Source organism: Pteronotus mesoamericanus, unplaced genomic scaffold (genome assembly GCF_021234165.1).
Source record: "Pteronotus mesoamericanus isolate MK-2021 breed Mesoamerican mustached bat unplaced genomic scaffold, CSHL_Meso_final scaffold_651, whole genome shotgun sequence".
Taxonomy (NCBI): Eukaryota; Metazoa; Chordata; class Mammalia; order Chiroptera; family Mormoopidae; genus Pteronotus; species Pteronotus mesoamericanus.
In genome coordinates this window covers 31,081,603-31,102,512 of record NW_026555325.1, presented here as the reverse complement: position 1 = coordinate 31,102,512, position 20,910 = coordinate 31,081,603, and the positions used below count along the sequence as shown (strand labels likewise).

Genomic DNA, 20,910 nt, shown 5'->3' with positions numbered 1-20,910 from the left:
GCAATACGGAAAAAATGGGAGGTAGACCCATATACATCTTTATCCCAAATATTCTTCCTTGAAGACCGAATACAAACAATATGTAATAAGCTCAGCTAACTCATTTAGTCAACAAAATAGACTCCCACCCTGACTGGTGTGGCTCAGCAGGTTAGGCATCGCTCCCTAGACCAAAAGGTTGCCGGTTCAATTCTCTTCAGAGAGCACATATTAGAGCACATATTAGAGCACATATTAGAGCACATATTAGAGCACATAGAATAGTGGGCACAATTCTCTTCAGAGAGAATTATTACATTCTCTCTGAAAATGTAATAAAATAAATTCAAAATAAAAAAAAAAATAGAACCCTCCCACAGCTAAATCACTTAGTCAAGAAAACAGATTCCAGATTTTTTTCAAAAAAGCAGATACTTCTAAATTTAAAATTTCCTAATTTATAAATTAAAAAATACTATTAAAAAATTAAAATGTGCAATATGTGCAGTTAAATTTCTAAGAAAGGTCATCTTACACGAAAATAGAAAAACTATAATTCAAAGAATCTTTTGAATTCTCCTTTAAAAAAGTAAAGAGGTATACTGCTTACTGTAAATAATGTATTATGTTCCCACTACACCTACAATGTAAAGACAGAGTTGCATAAGTGGGCAAAAGTCTAAGTTTTAAAGTCAGACACTGAGCCTTACCACTTCATAGCTGTTAAACAACAAATCATTGATTTCAACTCCCTAAGCCATCATTGCCTCACCTATAAAATGGAGGAAAGAGTATGGAATATAGTAAGGGCTCAAAAGATGGTAGCTATCATAATTATTAGCTAGCTATTATTAATATAAGGCATGTGCCCTGAACATCAATTTTAAGGCTACGGTATCACACCTGAAAACAGACAATCAGTATAAAGAGAAAACAGGAGCAGATTTGCAGAAGGAGGCAACAGTGGAACAAAGTAACTCTCAACTATGGAAAATGAAAAGATCCTAGGATTTAATCTGAAGGATTGTTTGTTATCTTTAAAGTTTAACTCCAGGTGCCAAAAAGAGAAGACACAGTCCTGTCAATGTTGGCTTGGCTGTGTCATGGTGAAGAACAAAGATCCTGACATCAGGAGGCATAAAGTCTTTCTTGGGTCTGTCACTTATTAGCTGTATGGCAAATGACTTAATTTCCCTAAGCTTCAATTTACTCATCTTTAAAATGGGAATAGTAATAATGTCAATCTCAGGGAGTTGTTCAGAACCTTAATTAAAACAACATATAAATAGTATTAACACAGTGCATAGTACACAGTAAATACTCAAATAATATAAATTATTACAGGGAGGTAAGGTGAAAGACCAGAGAAATGAGAATGTGATAAGGTCCTAGAAATACATGACAATTTGAGGAGTATTAACCATATAGTGGGCACAAAAGAAGAAAACCAAAGATCTCACCAGGGGAACACAAAAAAGGCAAGATTTAATCCAACTTTTAAGTCATAAAAATATAGGCACACAAAAATGTCTGAGGCTGATAGTAACAAACTTATAATTAAAAAAAATAGAAACATCTAATAAGCAAATGTTTAAATAGGTTATAGTAAAGCCATATGATATTAATACCTGCAATCATTAAAACTCATTCTTGCCCTGGCTGGTGTGGCTAGTAGACCAAGAGCCGGCCTGTGAACCAAAGGGTTGCTGGTTCAATTCCTGGTCAGGACACATACCTGGGTTGCAGGCCAGGTCCCCAGTAGGGGATGCATGAGTGGTAATCACACACAGATGTTTCTCTCCCTCTCTTTCTCCCTCCCTTCCCCTCTTTAAAAATAAACAAATATAATCTTTAAAAAAAGAACACACAGTCTTGGCATGTATACTATGCTAATACATTTTTAAGTATGTATGTATATATATAAAATATTACTATCACACAAAATGACAGAAAATATCCCAAATTGTTATTTGTGAATAGCAAAACCATAGGTGATTTTAAACTTTTTTTTTAATTTTACTGAAAGTTTTCCAAAAATTTATTTAACAAATTGTATTGTATTATAATATTTTTAAAGCTATTTTTAAACATACAAGGAATTTTTAAGACTAGGTATGTAGAGTATACCAATAATGAAACTAGTGAAAATAATTCTGAGTTTACCTTGTAGCTCACTTTTAATAAGGCAACTTTCCATCATGTATAATAGCACAGTGACCATAATATCCAGCAGCTGACATTCTTCTGTTACCTGTCTGGCTAGCTCCTCATTGCTGAACAACTGAACACTGATATGCACAATTCTGTTAGACATTGTGTCTGACTCATGACTTTTCTTCAGCGTTTTCATAATGAAAGCATAATGCTGAACAAAAGTTTTTGTAAAAGCAACCTATAAATTTTTTAAATAGAAAAAAGACACATTAGTTTAACTCTTATAACACATTTTCCAACAAATTGTATTAGCACTTTAAACATTAGTTTGTGATGATGTCCAAGGTAATTGAAAAAATAATTTCAGTGATGATGGCAGTCTTAATTCATGTTTCCCCATTTTTTTGGAACATTAGCAAAATACTTTGATGGTTGAAAAAAAAGTAAGAGGCATTTTAATTTATTAAAATTTTAAAGCAATTACAAATACCATCATTTAAAATACAAATTTTCACTATGCTTATAAGTCAATCAATTTATTGTCAAAATATAGGTCTTTGTTCTGTGCTACCTACTTTAACAACAAAACCTAAGTCTCAGCTAAAAACTATTACAGATTTCATATAACTTAACAGGTAAGTCAATGTGATTACTCCAAAAGAAATACCTTTTCCTATTTGATCTGAAAGCTGATCACTATTCTGACTAAATTCTCTTTCTGTGTAACATGTACATTTCCTCTATTGCTTTCTTAAGCAGATATAAAGACATAAAACAATGGCATTATAAAAGTGTCACTCCTACAGAGGCCTTATTACCTAAGCCATAAGAAGAACTACAGCATGATTCTTTTTTTTAATATACACTATGGTGTACCACTTTTCCATAACAATATGGTGGTAACTAACAGGTGGGTCCACACACTCTGGGACTAGAGACTTCACCTACCTACATGTGTACATGAGTCAATAACTGTTCTGTATTGAACTTTATGGCCAGCAGCTACTAATCCCATGTTTGCCCATGCCAAATCCAGTCTGAATTCAGTAGCCCCCATTACACATTCTCATAGCACTTGTACGTCTCCATCAAAGAATTTACTACAATTTGTAACAACATACTAATTTCCGCAATTGCGTTTACATTTGCCCCCCAGCACTCCCTTTGGACCAAGTTCCAGCAGAAAGGCAACCCTTAAGGACTGTGTTTAACTGTGGTGCTTTGCTGCAGATCTTTAATACAGTGCTTTTTCTGCAGACCCTGTGCTCTTTCACATGATTATCAGTCCTCAGAGCTACATCACAACAAAGCACAGCTGAGAAATATATTTTAAAAAGATTTTGTAATGAAAAGGCAAGGAAAGGAAGGTGGAAAGAAACATAAATACCTTATACTCTTGATCTGGAAGCATATTGAGTAAGAAAGTTACCATCTTCTGGGGGAATTCATACTTTATAGTCCAAAACAATAATTCTTCCAGGAAACTTTTATGTTTCAAAACATCCATTATAGATTGATCTGCATAAGAAAAAGAATTATCATCTAAAGATTTAAGTTCCTCATCTTTTGTAAGCCTTACTATAATTAATAACCCATCAACCTCAAACACCTAAATGTATTTAAACAATTAAGGATACCTTTTCAATAATTCAGAGATAATACAAACAACATGAAGCTATTTTTTTATAATCTCCACAGTATATAAACAAGATATTTAATCCTTATATTTTAAAATAAAGCAGTTACTAGAAAAGTACTTATTTGTCCTTAAACATGAGCCATTTATCCCAAATTTCTACTAAGATCAAAATAATTACTTTATAAGAACAATATTCATGATACCTAATTTAAAATAGTAATAATTATTTTAAGCTAAAAATATACTATCAAGGACATAAAGTCCAAAGTTATCTAAATTTTTTAATTTTTTTAATTTTTTAAAAGGCGGAATTTTTATAAATTCAGTAATGTATCTATTTCTTCAAAATTATCCTTCATAATAAAATACTATCTTCACTAGAGAAAATTATTAATGCATTGCTTACTATAGTATACAGAAGCATTTACTTTTTTCTAGTAAAAATATACCAGGAAAAATATAAAGAGTGTTAAATATGCTTACTTGCACTGGACTCAAGATGCCCTCTTCATGCATACAATGCCCATTTTTAATAAAAGTATTCAAAGGGAAATAAAATTATCTACCGGAATGCCTATTTCTTAGGCCAAGTGCCACTCCTCAAAGGCTAGGCTCTCTCTTGCTAATGTCTAAATCCTTGACATATTCAGTGAACAGAAAGGTCTCAACATTTATATGATGAACTAAATTTTTAATATTTTAGCTTTTCTTTCTCTCACTTTCTCTAAATTTTCCCTAAAAATGAACTAGAAAATTCTGACTCTTAATCTCTGTTAGAGTAAACGATCTTGGGCTACTGCTCTGAATCATCAGCTCTATATAAGGACATCAGAAGGAGATAGCAAGTATCAACTGTGAATGGACTGGTTCCGTGATGGTGCTTAAGTAGGAGCTCGAGCCAGATGAGAGATTTGAGAAAAACAGTATCATATGCACCAAAATACGCAGGTACAACCACAACTACGTTACAATTCAAGTTGTCTTGCAGGATAACCTTGAAGAGTTTTTTCAATTAACCCTACCCAATTTCACAGTTCTATTATTGAATAATGTGTTCGTACCGCATCTCCCTCATGTAGTGAGTCTAAAACGCAACAGCCCTGGGTGATGTGGCTTAGTGGATTGAGTTCCAGCCTGTGAAGCAAGGGGTTATTTGTTTGATTCCCAGTCAGGGCACATGCCTGGGTTGCAGGCCAGGTCCCCAGTAGGCGACACACAAGAGGCAACCATACACTGATGTTTCTCTCCCCTTCTTTCTCCCTCCTTCCCCCTCTAAAAATAAATATTTTTTTTTAAAAAAGAGTAACAATAAACTCAGTATGTCATCACTCTCTTAATTCTTCTATAAGACATTCTGAGTTTAATAAGGCTTGATTCAGTTCTTATTAGACATAACTTAAACCCAATTTCCATCAGCAATTAATAACCCATTATTTTCAGAATAAATTTATCATTCTAGAAACACTACGATTTTAACTACAGCAAGGCAAAAGTATCTATCAATCCCCTACCTAGCTCCCTTTTCAATGGTGCCTTCAGTATAAGCAATATGTAGTAGGGGTAAAAATATAAATACAGTTACACTATACATTTCTTTATTAGAAACTATTATTTTCCAAACCTCAGAATTTTTTACTTGTAAAACAGAAATCTATTCCTCCTGAAATACATCATTCCCAGGATATGGCAATGATTTAAAAACAGAGAGAGACCAGTCTTGCAAGAAATAAGGTAAAATATATTCAAAGACATATACTTACAGATTCTAAGCCAAAAAGTAATTAAATTAGGACCCAAGTGAATCATGTGGCAGAAATGTAAAGATAATGAAAAACTAGAACATAATCCATAGCACATTGCTTAAGTCAATTTAATTCTCACAATTCACTTGACACTAACATGAATGAAAATTTAACAGACTAAAATAAATAAAATCCTCACAGATGCTTCCTAACACATGATAAAGCTGAACAAAATTAGTAGCATTAATCTTAGAATTTATAGTTCTGTTTCTGCAAGATCATATTACCCAAATGAAAAGCTACCATAATATTGTACTATCGTCAAGCATTTAGAAGGAAAGATGTATTACCTTTGTTTCAAATAAATACAACAATCTAAATGTACCAGAAAAGTTGTGGCTTCTACTAAAATGCAAATAGCTAGAGTTATGTACAATTCAATTTCTTTCACCTTCAGACCTCCCAAAAAAACCTCCCACAGTGGTCTTCATTACTGTTCTTAAAATAGGTGATGTCAAATTTCCCAAGATATTTAGAGCACAAGTTATGTGCTTTTTATGTGTTATGTTGTGGAAATGTGGTTCGTAATGCTTCCATTAGTTACATATGACTATTTACCTTTAAAATCTTGATTGAGTTGTAATGACTAAACTACCTTAAGCCAAATTTTGAAAGGAAATTTTTGAGGAATCACTGTTTCCATAAATGCATGAGTAAGGTAAAGGTTTTAATTAGACAGCAGAACCCTGACTCTGCCACTCACTACCTCAACAATCTTGGCCATGTTAGCAACAGCCGTTTGGGCCTCAATTTCTTTATCTGCAAAATTTAGGTTTGGAGAACAGGCAGTATTGTGTTTAGCACAATGCCTCACCTCTTGTTTATTATTACGTATTTTATTTTCAGCTCACTTTCAAACTGTTGAACCAAATTCTTGCACAAACTAAATCACTCCCTTCAGATATCTTCAAAAGCAATAGTCACTTTTTAAAAACACAAAGGGTTCTACTACTTCAAAAACATTTCTTCCGTGTACATACGTAAGCTAAAAATAGTAACTGATCGACTACCTCTTACCATAGAGAAAGAGAAGACAACCCAATCCCAAATGTTAAAAATATTCAGGATAAAGGAAAAACTTCAACTTAAATTCTGCATAAAAAGTACCTTCAGCCAGAGTTCGCTCAGGCTGAAGGAAAACAATGTCCTCTTACACCATAAAACAATGTTCTGGGCATCCCTAGTATGTACCTAAGAATCTGCACTAATCCAGGTGTGTCTCAAGGACACAGGTGAAAACATGGACAACTCGATTAAGTCAAAGGGCCAGGTAGCCATATGGGTTTCTAATTTTCTTGAGGCATCACAGATTCCCTCCTGAGCTGGGAAAAAGAGGAGCATGTGTATATGTGTGCATCCCGAACTGCAGACCAAATTCCATGCCCTTTGCTAGCAGTCCTCCAGTTAAATGCAGCATCCTAAGTAACTAAGAACTGACTTACAAAATAAACAGCTGAAACTACCTGCTTGCCCCACCTTTCCAAGAAGTCCTAAATATTCCACAAGATATACTTAATCAGCACCAAAAATAAGAATCTTCTTTTCATCAAAATATTATTTTAAACCCTGGAGACTCTAACAAACCATATCAATCCAGACAATAGACCTTGTTAAACATATGACCATGGCAAAAATCCAAAGTACAGGTTGCCAAATAAAATCAAGTCCTCTAGAAAAGCTTTCAGTGAGGGCCAAAAAACATACCAGTTAAGAGCTTAGGTCCTGGGTTTGAATTAAGGATCTTCCTCCCATTATCTGTGATCTCTAACATGCCTCCATTTTCTAGTTCATAAAACAGTAATAATAAAACCTGCTTCATGTGGTTTCTTTGAGAATTAAATGAAACAGTGCATGTGAAGTGCTTACCACTACATCTAGCGTATACAAAGGTTCAATAAATATTAGTCATTATTATTATTATTACTAATCTATTCCCTCATTATAGGCATATCTACTTCCTTCTTGGAGTAAACATGTACTAAGTCCTCACTGAGCCCTTAATATGTGCTAAGTGCTATTCTACCCATTCATTCTCATATTCATTCATTTACAGCCTCTTTCTCTCTCTCTCACCATCTCTCCCTTATTTGTCCTTTTTCACTCTAGAAATTACATACCCCAGATTATAAAATGATATAAACCAAACTAAAACTTTACACCTAAAACACTGGATCTAAATTGAAGAATCAGTGAAGACTTATGTTTTTCTGGCTCAAATATGTTAATGAACATTTTATTTAAAAAAAATAATAACAAAAGCCCAATAGTGGGGGTTTTACTTGCTTTTGAGATCCCCACAATCACCGCCCTAACAACAGCTTCCCCGTTATATGACAAATATAATAACATAACTCTCTTTTTAAACACCTCTAATGTCAAAATGGCTAACCAATAGAGTGTTCTTAGTGATGAGGTATTTTAGGAGCATTTTATACAAGGTAAAAATAAAATATAAATACCTTTGGTGCTACTGCTTAATTTGACCCTCTTTCTCTTGCCCAGACCTTGACTCCCATCCTGATCCTCCTGGATGAAAACAAAATTAGCATTACAATGCTATTCATGAATGTATATATTTTTCAAAAATATAAACATGTTTATAACTGATTAAATATGTAATATAATCATGCTTACATATTATTAATCAACACATTTTACTTTTACCTTTTTTATCTTTTGTAGTATCTTTTTAAGGCCGCTAATTTTGATTAAAATAAATAATGAAAATCCTTAGTATTAAAATACTAGAGCCCTTAATATGTTCTTCTAATGCAAAATGTGAAAATAAAAATTTTCCTAACCTTATAATCGTAACATCAAATTAACAAAGAAGCTAAAGGGGAGGAGTAGCAGATTATCATAGGAAGGAAGGAGAGAAGGGGAAGAGAGGCTAAAACAATGAATAAAGAAATGGCTTTGCAGAGTCTAAGATAAACAAAAGCCATAATCTGTTCCTGGGAAGATCATTTGGATGTCCAGACAAACATCTTGGAGTGGTTTGAGGCAGTCTCCAGGGATGGTACACTGCACCGCAACAACCTAGTGCAAAGCTAGGGAACTGAGGCCACACAAAGGAAGGAAGCACTGAGGAAGCAGCCTGCTGCTAGTGAAACCAAGGTAGTTAAGGAGACCTGAGTACAGGTGCACATTTCTAATTTTCTTTAAAATGTTGCTGAAAAGGCTCTCACTGTCTGTAGCTGATTTCAGAGTTTTTTCCCCTTCAGCTAAAGATTAGGATTCTGCTCCATTTTCCCAACTCTCTTAAACTACGAAAGATTGCATATGAATCCAATTTCTTCCTATTTTCCAAACATATATGACCCAACTGGTATTATAAAGACATACATGGTAGTATTTTGGCATATAGTCTGTTGTGTTAACAAGTGGTGTTGGTGGCATGATAGAACTGTAATACAAATTCCCAGATTTATCAAGTAGAGCCCATCAAATCTTCAAAGCAAAAAAGTAGTCTCAACTTCACGTTGTTGTTCTATCTACTGGTATAGTTTCCTTGGCCTGCATACCAGTCTTAACTTCAGGTTTCTGTCAAGTCCAGCATCAATCCTCAGGACCAGTCTGGGGTTTTCCAGAGCTACCACTTAGTTCAGTCATTCAACTTGTACTGAGCCCTTCAATACATCTTCCCTCTTAATCCCCAACTTTGCCAAGGTCTCCTTAGCAATCTGCCAGGCAGTAGGGCTGAGAGTCAAACTACACTTCCTTTCTTCTCTGCCACCCTTACCCTTGCTGCTGAAGAAAATCAACCAGAATAAAATTTGGAGCTTTTAAAGATGGAAAACAGACCCAAGCATGTGAAATCATGCCACAGGGCTTAGGTGATTCCAAAATTGGATATTTTAGCTGATAGCCATTTAGGAAAATCAGCCCTGAGAGAAAAGACAAATTTGGGGAAAAAACTATGTTATACCCCAGGTTAGGATTACTTCATTATTTCAAATACAAACTTCCTATGAAAAGAATGTCCTTAATCAAGCAATGGTCATGGAAATACAAAGTTCTATGAATTTCCCAGCTGTATAGTCTAACGGACAAGTAAAATTAACCAGGCAAAGGAGGAAAAAGGCATTCTAAAAAGAGAAGACGGCATAAGCAAAGGCTCAACATCAGAAGTCTATAAACATAGAGCTGTAAGTTGAGCTGGACACCAGAATATATATCAAACACAGCTAGGAAAGGAGATTACCTCCATCTGAACTGGCAGGAAAATGGGTATTCGTGTACATTGCTGGTGAGAGTATATAGTAGTACAATTTCCCTGAATGGCAATTTGTCAATACATATAACATAAGTCTTTACAGTATACTTATCACTGGAACAGAAATTCCAGTTTTAGGAGTTCATCCTAGACAAATTATCAGATAAGTGAGTAGAACTATGAGCATACGTATTCATCACATGATAGTTATAATAGCAAAAAAAAAAAAAAATTCTTTGGCTTCCAGTAACAGGGGACTAGGTAAATTATAGCACACCTGCACCCTGTGAAGAAAAACACCACTAGCGACCAGCTAGATGTTAAAAAAACTAGTACAAATGAAAAAGGGATCTCATATGTAGAATAGCATATGGAATGTAAAACCATTTAAGTATTCTTAATATACACAAATAAAATCTGTTAAAATATACTCCTTGTTATAGATGTTCAAAACCACCAGTAGGGTACAGAATAGCAGGTATATCATGAGACCATTAAAATATAATATATATGTGCTAGGCAAAAGTAGGTTTATAGTTATTCATTGAAAAATAATATAATAATAAATAAGAATAAACTCTGCTTCATGTACTCATAACTGTAAACCTACTTTTGCCCACCCCTGTATAAAAATCTGTTAGAATACAGATGTTTACAGGAAGTCATCTCTCAGTGATAAGAATAATAGGTAATGTTATTATCTTTTGTTAATGTCTACTTTCTCTTTATTCAATAATGAATATGGATTGTAGCTCTACGTTAATATTTTTAAATACTAGTTCTGATTTCCAATCCTAATTTCCACAATCTTCTCAAGATAATGGACTACTGTGTAATGCATTACAAGTTCCATATTTTTATTCTAAGAAAAAACAGTATTTTTAATGAATAGGAATACAGCTCAGTTGTGGGAATTTTAGGCACTAACGGAAATGAAAACAATGCTGTTATCATGACGACAATATACCACCCTACCCCAAATCCATTAAAGAAAGTTACAGTTCTTCCCTATTTATCTATAAGGAAGCAATATCGAACCTTAGGAGATGATGACGCCTCAAGAGACAAGAGAGGAAAGAAATCAAGGACAACTTCAACCCAGAGAGCAATTGTACAGCTCTCAAGAACACTTTCTAGACCTTAATTAGTCTATGGACAGAAAGGTAAAAAACACCGCCACATGTGTTTCAGGCACAAAATATGTATATCGGTCCAAACCAAGAGCTTTTAAAAAACAGATTCAAATTCTATTCTAGAATTTCTAGAATTTCAGGCAAATTCTATGCCTGAAAAATCAACAAGTGGCTTCTCAATGCAAATCACTGTTCTTTCTTTCTTTGATAGATTTACTAGACAAATATAAAAAATATGAGCTGCACAAAAAGAAGTCAGATTAAAACAATACTCAAAGAAGATTAGTACAGAATATACAAGGCTAAAAGGAATATTTAACATATCAGCTTATAAATATAAAATCCAAAGGAGATTTTGAGAGAGTTGAACAATAAAATAAAACTGTAACCTGAGATTGTTTGCTTTACATCAACTCTACCAGTACAGAGAGAGCTCTACCTTGCCAACTGTAAGTTTGAGAGGGGAAAATAATCCTAGACATTTCACCAGACCACTGGAACTCATGCCAACAGTCTAGCATAGCTGCTTAAAGGCCGATAAATAGCCCTGGGCCTTAACAAAGGCACAGTATCCTTATCCAAAGATGTGCCATCACAGTATCCTGAATCAGATCATAGATTATTAAAAGGAGTGCATAAGTAAAAGAGATATGTTGAGCAAAAAATACTAAATAACAAAAGCTAACTATTTTAAGGGGTGTCATATGGAAGTAAAAATAAACATTTTTCTAGGGGAAAAACAAGAAATGTGTGAAAATAATGATATTTAACACAGTATTGAGAAGAACTTCCTAGTAATGAGAGCTTTCAAAGAAAGGAACAAGTTGCCTCTTAAACTAGGTAAGCCTCCTACCAGTAGAAGTGTTTATAGAGAGGCTTACCATTGTCAGGAATGTTGTAAAATCAATTCCTACACTGAAAAAAGAAATAAATTAGATATTTCTAAGGTCCTCCCCGCTAAACATTTCAATGATTCCCCACCCAATCCTTCACCATTAATGTAATTTATGATAACTAACAAATTAAAAGTAAAATGTCCCTGACCGGGTAGCTCAGTTGGTTAGAAGGCCATCCCCAATACACCAAAGTTGCAGGTTCAATCCCTGGTTACAGCACCTATAAGACTCAATCAATACATGCATCAATAGGTGGAACAACAAAACGATGTTTCTCTCTCCTCAGCTTGCTCTTTCTCCCTTCCCCCCTTTTTCTCTATCTCTCTAAAAATCAATAAATAACTTTTTAAAAAATTAAAATTAAACCTTATATGTCCAAAATCAGTTAATTTTCTTTTACTTATTCATTTATGAAAGCAACTCTGTATTTCAATTTTAATAATCCTCCTTTAGGTACAAGGTTTGACAAATTTGTATTAACTGTTCATTTGGAGTCTGTCTTGCATAAAGGCAAAAATAGTGAGAGCTTATCTAACAATAACTTAGTTTATTTCTAAGAAATAACATAATTATTTCTCAAATATGTAAGAGTATTCAGGAAAAAAGACCAGAAGTAAACAAGCAAAAAAATTTTTTAAAGGGTTGCCTCTGATTGTATGGCTGAAGGTAAATGTTTTCTTTTTCATACTTGTTTCTATTTTTCAATTTTTTCCACAGCGGAAATCAAACTTTTCATATTTTTATAGTTTCAAGGGGGGCAGGGTCCCCCTGAATGACATTGCTTATGGCAATGACCACAGAGAACATAATCTTTCCTTGGAAAGTTATCTTAATCTAAAAGATCTTATTTTCTCTGAGAAACTCTAATTAGACCCATGTACATACAACTCTGGAGGTTATTTTCTTTTGAAATGAATTATCTGATGTTTATAAATAAATCTAAACAAAAATGAACAAATGCATATTTAAATTTAAAAATATCTCAAAGTTAAAATGTGTTCTTATTTTCTTTTTTGGTTCTATACAACACAAACATGTTCTACTGTTATTTCATATGAGCTACACAAAAAAAGAATAAGTAGTAGTGTGAAGATGTCATGTGTATAAATAGCACTGCTGAGTACATAATGTCCTTGTTGCTCCAGGGACTGTGGGGACAAATATCTGATACAACTTGTATGAATAGCATTAAGTAGACTGTAATATGTACACTCATTCATATAAAACTCTTTGCAATAGAAAGAAATCTTGCTGCAGTTATAGTTTCAAACCTGTTTCGTCACTTTTTTAAAGGAAGTGGTAAATTAGATTACCTTTAGGGTCTCTTCCAATCCTAAATTCTAAGTTACAATATTTTTTTAATTGTTAGAATTTTTTTTCTAAAATAACTGAGATGTCACTACCCTCTTCTCATGCTTTCTTCCTTTTTATACAATTAGTTAAATTATAAGAATGAAATCATGAAAAGGGCTTGTTCAGTAATTCCATGGACTGGTAGGATATGGTTGTAGAAATTCCAGTATTTATGCTTGATCTAGCTCTTCACTAAATTTCAAATATAAATACCAAAAGCAACATAGCATGTGTGCCTACACTTGCAAAAAAAATGCAATATGACTTTAAAAGCCTTACTGAAATTTTTAAATGGCATAAAATAGGTATTTGTTCAGGAATATCTATATCTATTCTATTACACTCTTTCCATCCATCTTATCTCTACATCTACTTTCTCCTTTATTCGTACTTTATTAAATTATTGTTTGCATTTTTTATCATTTTAAGTAATAAATGTAAAAACTGCTTTGAAAAGAATAAAGGTACAATATAAGCTTAAAATATTAATGACATTAGTTTTTAAATGAGTGGGTAGAAATTCTTGTATTTTCTGTCCAAATAAATCACTCTAAAACTCAATTAATGTTTTCTTATTTATGATACTTAGCCCCAAACAGAATTTTTTTTTATGTAGGTCACTGATCCTAGTAGAATAATGTCCATTAATAAAAGCAGAATCAAATAGGATTGAAGACCCTCAAGAGGAGACTAAACGAAGAGTTACAATAATTTTATTTCACTATTACACTCAAAAGTGTATCTTGTTCCTTAAGCTGCAATAAATGCTAGCAAAATTTTAATGCATTCCCTTCTATTTTACAAAGGTAAAGATCAACTCTTTTAAAAAATTCTTACAATCTTGTAAGTTTTTATTCTCTCTATGTAAAAGACTATTATACTTAAGAAAAACTATAATTTTAACTAAAACTCTACAAAAAGCTATTTCTGGCTACACTGGTATTTCATTATCATGTTGTAGTTTTTCCCAACATACAAGTATCATTGAAATAGATGGAAAAAATCTATAATCGTTGTTGTGTTATTTAGCTATAATACTAGTCATTATACTACTACTAGTCACTAGTCATTACTGGGTAATAAAATAATCCAAGGAAATGAATGGCAAATGTCACAACCAATTTGCCAAGTTTCTAAAATATGTTTACAAATTATTTGACAATCCTCCAATTGAGCGGTGGCATCTATGTCCCCGCCCACTGAATCTGGGCTCACTTTAGCAACTCACTCACAACTAACGGGACACAGTGGAAGTGACAGTGAGTCGCTTTCAAGGCCAGCTCAGAAAAGGCTCTACAGCTCCTGCTCCTGGCCTGCACACCCTAGGAGAAGCCAGTTACTATATAAGAAATCCAGCAGCTTGAAATCACCAGGCTGGAGAAGCCACGTGTAGGCACTCTGGTCAACAGCCAGCTGAGCTCCCTGGCAGCATCAACTGCCAGCGCTTTGCCATCTAAATCTATCTGAGCTAAGCCTTCAGAGGACTGCAGTTGCGGCCAACAACTAACTGGAGGTAACCCAAGCAAAAAGCACCCAGCTGCCCTTACCAAATTCCTGAGCCCTAAAATTGTGAGCAAAACAAAATGGTAATTTTAAGCTAGAGTTAAGGACAAAATTGCTTGGTACAGCAATAGTAATAAGAACGATGGTATATTCACTTTACAGAAAAAACTCTAGACCAACAGACAGGAGATCTAATGTTAATTCCCAACTCTACAACTAGAAGAAATTCACTAGCCTGAGTGAATCAGTTAATTCTATGGATTCAGCCTCCTCATCTATAAATAAGAAAGTCGGGTAAGATGGACTTTAAGGTCACTTTTAGCGCTAGCATTTTTAATTTTTATAACCTTCAAATTGCCTCCTCCCAATTCTCATTTTTGCTTTGTTACATTACATGACTTTTCTATTTCTGACTCAAGATCCGAAATGTGTTCAGAACTAAAACACACTCAGTAGTACATAAATCAATAAAACAAATGACTATGTTTTTATATAAAAAATTATGATCACAATCTTAAAACAGAAAATTTCCTGACTTGATCACTAAGACTCTTCCATGATTACCCCTGGCTAATGATATTATCTTCATACTTTTCCATATTTATCACTTTAAACATTTGTGTGTGACTTTTATTATCAAAAGAAATAAAATCTACTAAAATTCAAAATATGCATATGCTGTAACCTAGCAATTCTGCAACTTAGAACTATATGCACATCTGCACAAAAAAGAAATGCAAGCATTATTTTGCAATTAAAAAATGAAAATTAAGAACATGATTGGATAAACTGCAGTTTATTCGTTTTTAACAATACTATACAGCAGATGGAAAGAAAACAGTACTGACAAAGATGGATTTGCGCAAACATTAGAGAGAAGATAACAGGACACAAAATAATGTAACCTTTTTGTATTTTCACACACACACACATTCGCACACACTGTCCATTTCTATAAGCACAGAGTTATTTACAGAGATAATGGCCTGTCAAGGACACCCAAACTATTCACTGCAGTTACCCAGGGAAGGGGCTGGTATGGAGGAAGGGGGTAAAGAGGGGATTTTTATTTTATCTGAATTGTCTGGCAAAACTACGATGTATTCATTTGTGTATTATTTACTTAATTTTTAATTAAATTTTTAAAGATAAACTTCATTACTTTTAAACCATGCTTTACTAACCAATTCCTCTGGAAAGATGAGCAGAAATATCTGCAATATAACCCACAAGAGTCCAAAAATTCAAACACCTGGGCCTCTCCTACACATAAAGCATCAGGACAGAAAACATTTATCAAGAGCCTAATGTGTGTCTGGTCCATGATAAGTACTTTACATATGTTAACACATTTAATCGTGACATTAGAATTATCATCATTTTTTTTCATGAGGAAATTGATGTTCAGAAGTTAAATAACATGGAGCTCAAGTATCTCTTAAAGAAAAACGAAAGTATATATCCCTCAGTCTACTTCCAATTAAACAATGCCATCTCACATTCTAAGCTTTCAAATGCCCAAATGACCAACCCCATTTTTATCCCATTAGAAAACATAATATATAAACTATAAAAGCACTTTTAATTAGACTAAAAGTTTGATTATAAAATGTGATTTAAAGATCAAAGAATCTAAACTACTTTTAAATATATAAGTTAAACACACATTACATGCTCCAAAAGTAAATCTTAGCTACTATCACAAAAATAGTGTATTATGAGGCTAGGTGCTGAAATGAAGTATTCTAAAGTTATCACCATCAAAAAAATTTTACTACGATATTCACACTAAGCCATAATCATAATTAAGGAACAAATGATTATATATAACACAGAAGGTGACAAACAAAAAATCTAAAAGGAATGAAGAAAAGAAAGGACCTAAGAAGGACAGATTAGAAGTAATGATAATGAACAAAAACCACATTTCAATTCCTCTGATATTCCCTTAGGTATTACTTGCAGAACAGATTGAGAAGCTCCTTGACCAACACACACAAACAGATCTCCCTCTAGCACCCTATCATAAAATATGGGGTGGTTGCAACACAGTTATACATGAAGAGAGTCCCCACTGGCAATTTAAAAGCTAATCCGGAGTTCAAGCCAAAACAAAAATATATGTGACTTCTTTCCTAGACACAGGAGAATATACCTCTGTTGAAAATCAGCTTCCCACATGCCCAGATATCAGATATCAAATACAGATATCAAATCCAATTCATGAAATTAAAGCAGAACTGTTGGCAAGGCTGTTAGATGCGTATTGTTAGGTGTGCTAAAATGATATGAAGGTTTTAATCAACCATATAAATACAAACATAAAATTATAGATTTTTCTAATCATATCAAGATATTTAGATGATTTTAATAAAGTGCTTGGTAATATCACCAAACCATTTCATTATGTAATAGTTTTCTAAAGTTTGTACTGGCAATAGATCCAAGCAGAAACTCCTTTCCTATCTGCTGGCTTTAGTCAAGGAAGCGCACCTGCACCATTCGTATTCAGCTAAGTATTCCCACATTTTGGCTTTCGAGAAACCCTTCCACCTCACCACAAACAGTAATTTTATAAGGAGTTATTAGAAATATTTATTATATTAATAAACACGATAAAAACTGAAATTTCAAATAGACAATCTATTTCCTAGTATATAACTTTTTTTAATAATCCTTGACATATTAGATATAACTTTATTATGAGATTAGAAAAGCAGTTACATTTAATATTCTTTTAATAAATTAGACTTTGCTAAGTTTCTTAAGACAATTTCATTGTACATATCACAGCAATTTAGATAAATTTGGGGATATCTTTCAAGGAGAAATTTCTCTCTCTTTCTATCTCCCGTTTCTAAACTGTCCAAAGAGAGATCAATTATAAACAAGTAAAAATCTAGTAGTAGTCGTCCTTGCTCTGTCACTAAATAATTGTGTGATTGTGGCTAAGTTATTCCATTCTGAGCATCACTGTCCTTGTCTATAAAATGAAGAATTTAAACTAGATAATAACCACAAATCTGTACAGTTTTAAAACTTTTTAAATTCTATTTTTAAAAAGTTTTTAATTTTAAATCTCACCTCATCTGAAGAATCTAGTTGTCCCAATGTCCCTGTTGCACCTGCAAAACCTTTGGAAAGGAAACAAAAGTTACCCTTCATAGTTGTTACATAATGTTCCACTTTATAATTTTTTTGCTACATAACAACATCAAAAGCTAAGTTTTGTTACATTAAGAAACCTCATTCTAACAATGTGCTTGGCAGAGTTCAACATTTTTTTTTAATCCTTACCTGAGGACATATTCATTGATTTTAAAGAAAGAGGAGGGAAGAGGGTGAGAAACAGTGATGTGAGTGAGAAGCATCAATCAGCTGCCTCCCTTACGCGCCCACACCAGGGATCGAACCCTCAACCTAGGCATGTACCCTGACCAGGAATCAAATCCACAACCTTCTGTGTGTGAGATAATGCTCCAACCAACTGAGTGACCCGGCCATAGCTCAACATTTATCTTTAATAAATTTGGATGTAATGCTTTATACTTTGAGAGGAAATCTCCAGTGAAAATTAAAATTTAATCATTACAAATGGTGTTTCAGAAGTATCTCTTTTTAGGGCTTTTTTTTTTCATTTTTTTATTGTATTTTTTCCCATTACCATTTAGTCCCCTATACACCCCTCCCCCACCCCACAATCGCCTCTTTGTGTTGATGTCCATGAGTCCTTTTTCATTTTTGCTCATGGTTTACTACTCTTAAATACACCAACTGCTACATTCTGTACTAATTAGAACCAGAACCTTAATAAGTTAACCAAATTCCATTGAAGAAAAATACTTTCTCTTCTTTAGCTAACCTATTTTCCTGCTAAATTTTCATAACTGTTATTACTTTCCTTACAAAAAATGACACATTATTTAAATTTCTACATGAGTAAAGTTTAAGGGGGCTTTTCTGTTTTAATATAGAAAAGTTACCATTGTCCAAATTAAGTATTTAGACAAACCTTGAACTGCCAGCGTGCTAGTGCCAGCAGATGGCTCTTGTATACCATATACAAGCTTATCCTCAGGATAGGTGAGCCCAGAGCTCTTCAAAGCTATAAGGTACTTTTCATGACTTTTCTTTGCACAAGCATTTTCTCCGAGACCTAATATTTAAAACAAATTTAAAATAAGATTAAAATATTTCACTTTAAATATAAGTACAGCCAACTCAGTCATTAATAGAAACATGCATAAAATAAGTGAATATGCTAATGAAGGGAGAACCTTAGAATGAATGATATAAAAACAGCTTCACACCTTTTTGTGCTCTTGTTTGGCATTAACAATCCCATAATTTATGGCATGTTTATAACAAATAATGAAATCTACTAAGTGATTGAACATCTAAAATATGCCAGAAATTATATGCAGGACACAGAGAGTGCAAAGATTAATAAGGCATGATTCCTGCCTTCAAGGAACTTAAAAATTAGTGGTAAAGAAAGGCACATAATGCAGTAAAAGAAAATTATGTAGCAGACTTCACCATTTGGTTTGACAATCTGGGTTCTCATGATACTGTGCAGCCAACTTACCCAAAGCAGAGTGCTTAGAACAGGCTTTCTAGAGAAGATAATGCCTGAGTGAAATTTTAAAATTTTACAACAACTGAAATTACTGTTCATTCCTGTTTTACTAGGCTTTTTATTATCACATTTAAGAAATTAAAGGCATAATTTCTGCAGAAGTATCAGTTAAAACTAATTTATTCCAAAAAATATTGAAAAGTTTAGGCTCAAGAATTAAATAACCCTAGATCTTTTACTTTAGCATTTTAGCTTATTAATTTTGCCAATTCTTTTCTATTGTTTTGTTTTTAAATATATTATGGAAGACAGGATAATACTAAAAGAAAACACTGGTATTTGAGAGTGTCTTTAAAGAAAAAATTATTCTCTGTTTGAAAGCCAAATTACCATGGGATTTGCCACCACTTAGGCAGACTGTATATGTTAAAAAATTAAGGTCTCAATCTAATTATAATAATATATAAATGAGTTTCTTTAGTATTTGCTGAGCTTTTCTTTATTTCTTCTCTTTGCTACCCTCAGTAATTGCAATAGAACAGTTTTGTACACTCTCTCTCTGAGCTGGTTTTAAAAAAAAAAAACCTCCAGCACAGATTAAACAAATAGAAATACAGTCATCCTTCAAGTTACCTTCCATATTAAAAACAACCACAATTAATTTACAAAGAATAAAAAACTCATAAGGTCCTATATAATAAAAGATTAAATATCCTCTGAATAATGAAAGTGACATATTTATCTCAATAAGATAGATAAAATTTTTAATAACTTTTAGTTAATAAAATATATTTCATTAATCCATTACAAAAAGCCTGAGAAAAATGATGTATAAAATCTTACATGGCCTATGAGCACCTTCCTAATCTGGAGCTGGCCCAATATAGTAGCCTTTTTTGTACCAATATTCCCCTACATTCATTTCATTTCAGCCACACAAGTCTTTTTTACTCCCTTTTCAAAAATTAAGTTCATTCGCACCCATAAATACTCCCACATGCTGGTCCCTATGGTATCTAGGAGGTGCTTGATGTGATATTCTTTATATTTATCCTGTTTGGGGTTCATGAAGCATCTTGGATCAATAAGTCTATGTTTTTTCATCTAATTTAGGGAATTTTAGTCAATTTCTCCAAATGTTCTTTAATGCCCCAATTCCCACCCACCTGTCCTGATGTTTGAGCATCGAAGTCTTTTAGATCCTTGAGGATCTGCTGTGTTTTCTCTCTGTTCTCTACATTAAATAATCTACTGATCTGTCTTCAAATTCAGTTTTCTGAAAAATAATTTTGTATTTTTCACTGATTTGAGAGAGAGAGAGAGAGAGAGAAAGAGAAAGAGAGAGACAGAAAAGCATTGATTTGCTGTCCATTCACTGGTTGCTTCTTGTAAGGGGCCCCGACCAAAAATCAAACCTGCAACCTTGGCATATTGGGATGATGCTCGAACCAACTGAGCTACCCTGGGTCTTTCCACCTTCTCCATTCTGTTGCTAAACCCATCCAGTAAATTTTTTTCAATTAAATTATTGCACTCTACAGTAATTTTCAGTTCTAGAATTTTATTGTTTATATTTCTTTGCTAAGAGTCTTATCTCTTGAATCATAACTATTTAAACAGGTTTTTCTTTAACTTCTTAAACATATTTATAATAAT

At 33.3% G+C, this 20,910-nt stretch overlaps 1 protein-coding gene across 4 annotated transcripts in view; it reads right to left on the bottom strand.

Moving 5' to 3' along the window:
* The window catches only part of UBR3 (ubiquitin protein ligase E3 component n-recognin 3), a 196,267-nt gene that overhangs the window by 127,484 nt on the left and 47,873 nt on the right, over positions 1 to 20,910 (bottom strand). For all 4 annotated transcript variants that reach the window (XM_054562480.1, XM_054562481.1, XM_054562482.1 and 1 more), the window contains exons 4-8: positions 18,688 to 18,831; positions 17,760 to 17,809; positions 8,034 to 8,100; positions 3,521 to 3,651; positions 2,143 to 2,371 (exon numbers count right to left, since the gene is read on the bottom strand). In XM_054562480.1, the coding sequence (XP_054418455.1) occupies positions 2,143 to 2,371; positions 3,521 to 3,651; positions 8,034 to 8,100; positions 17,760 to 17,809; positions 18,688 to 18,831 (621 nt within the window). The remainder of the gene's footprint in view (positions 1 to 2,142; positions 2,372 to 3,520; positions 3,652 to 8,033; positions 8,101 to 17,759; positions 17,810 to 18,687; positions 18,832 to 20,910) is intronic.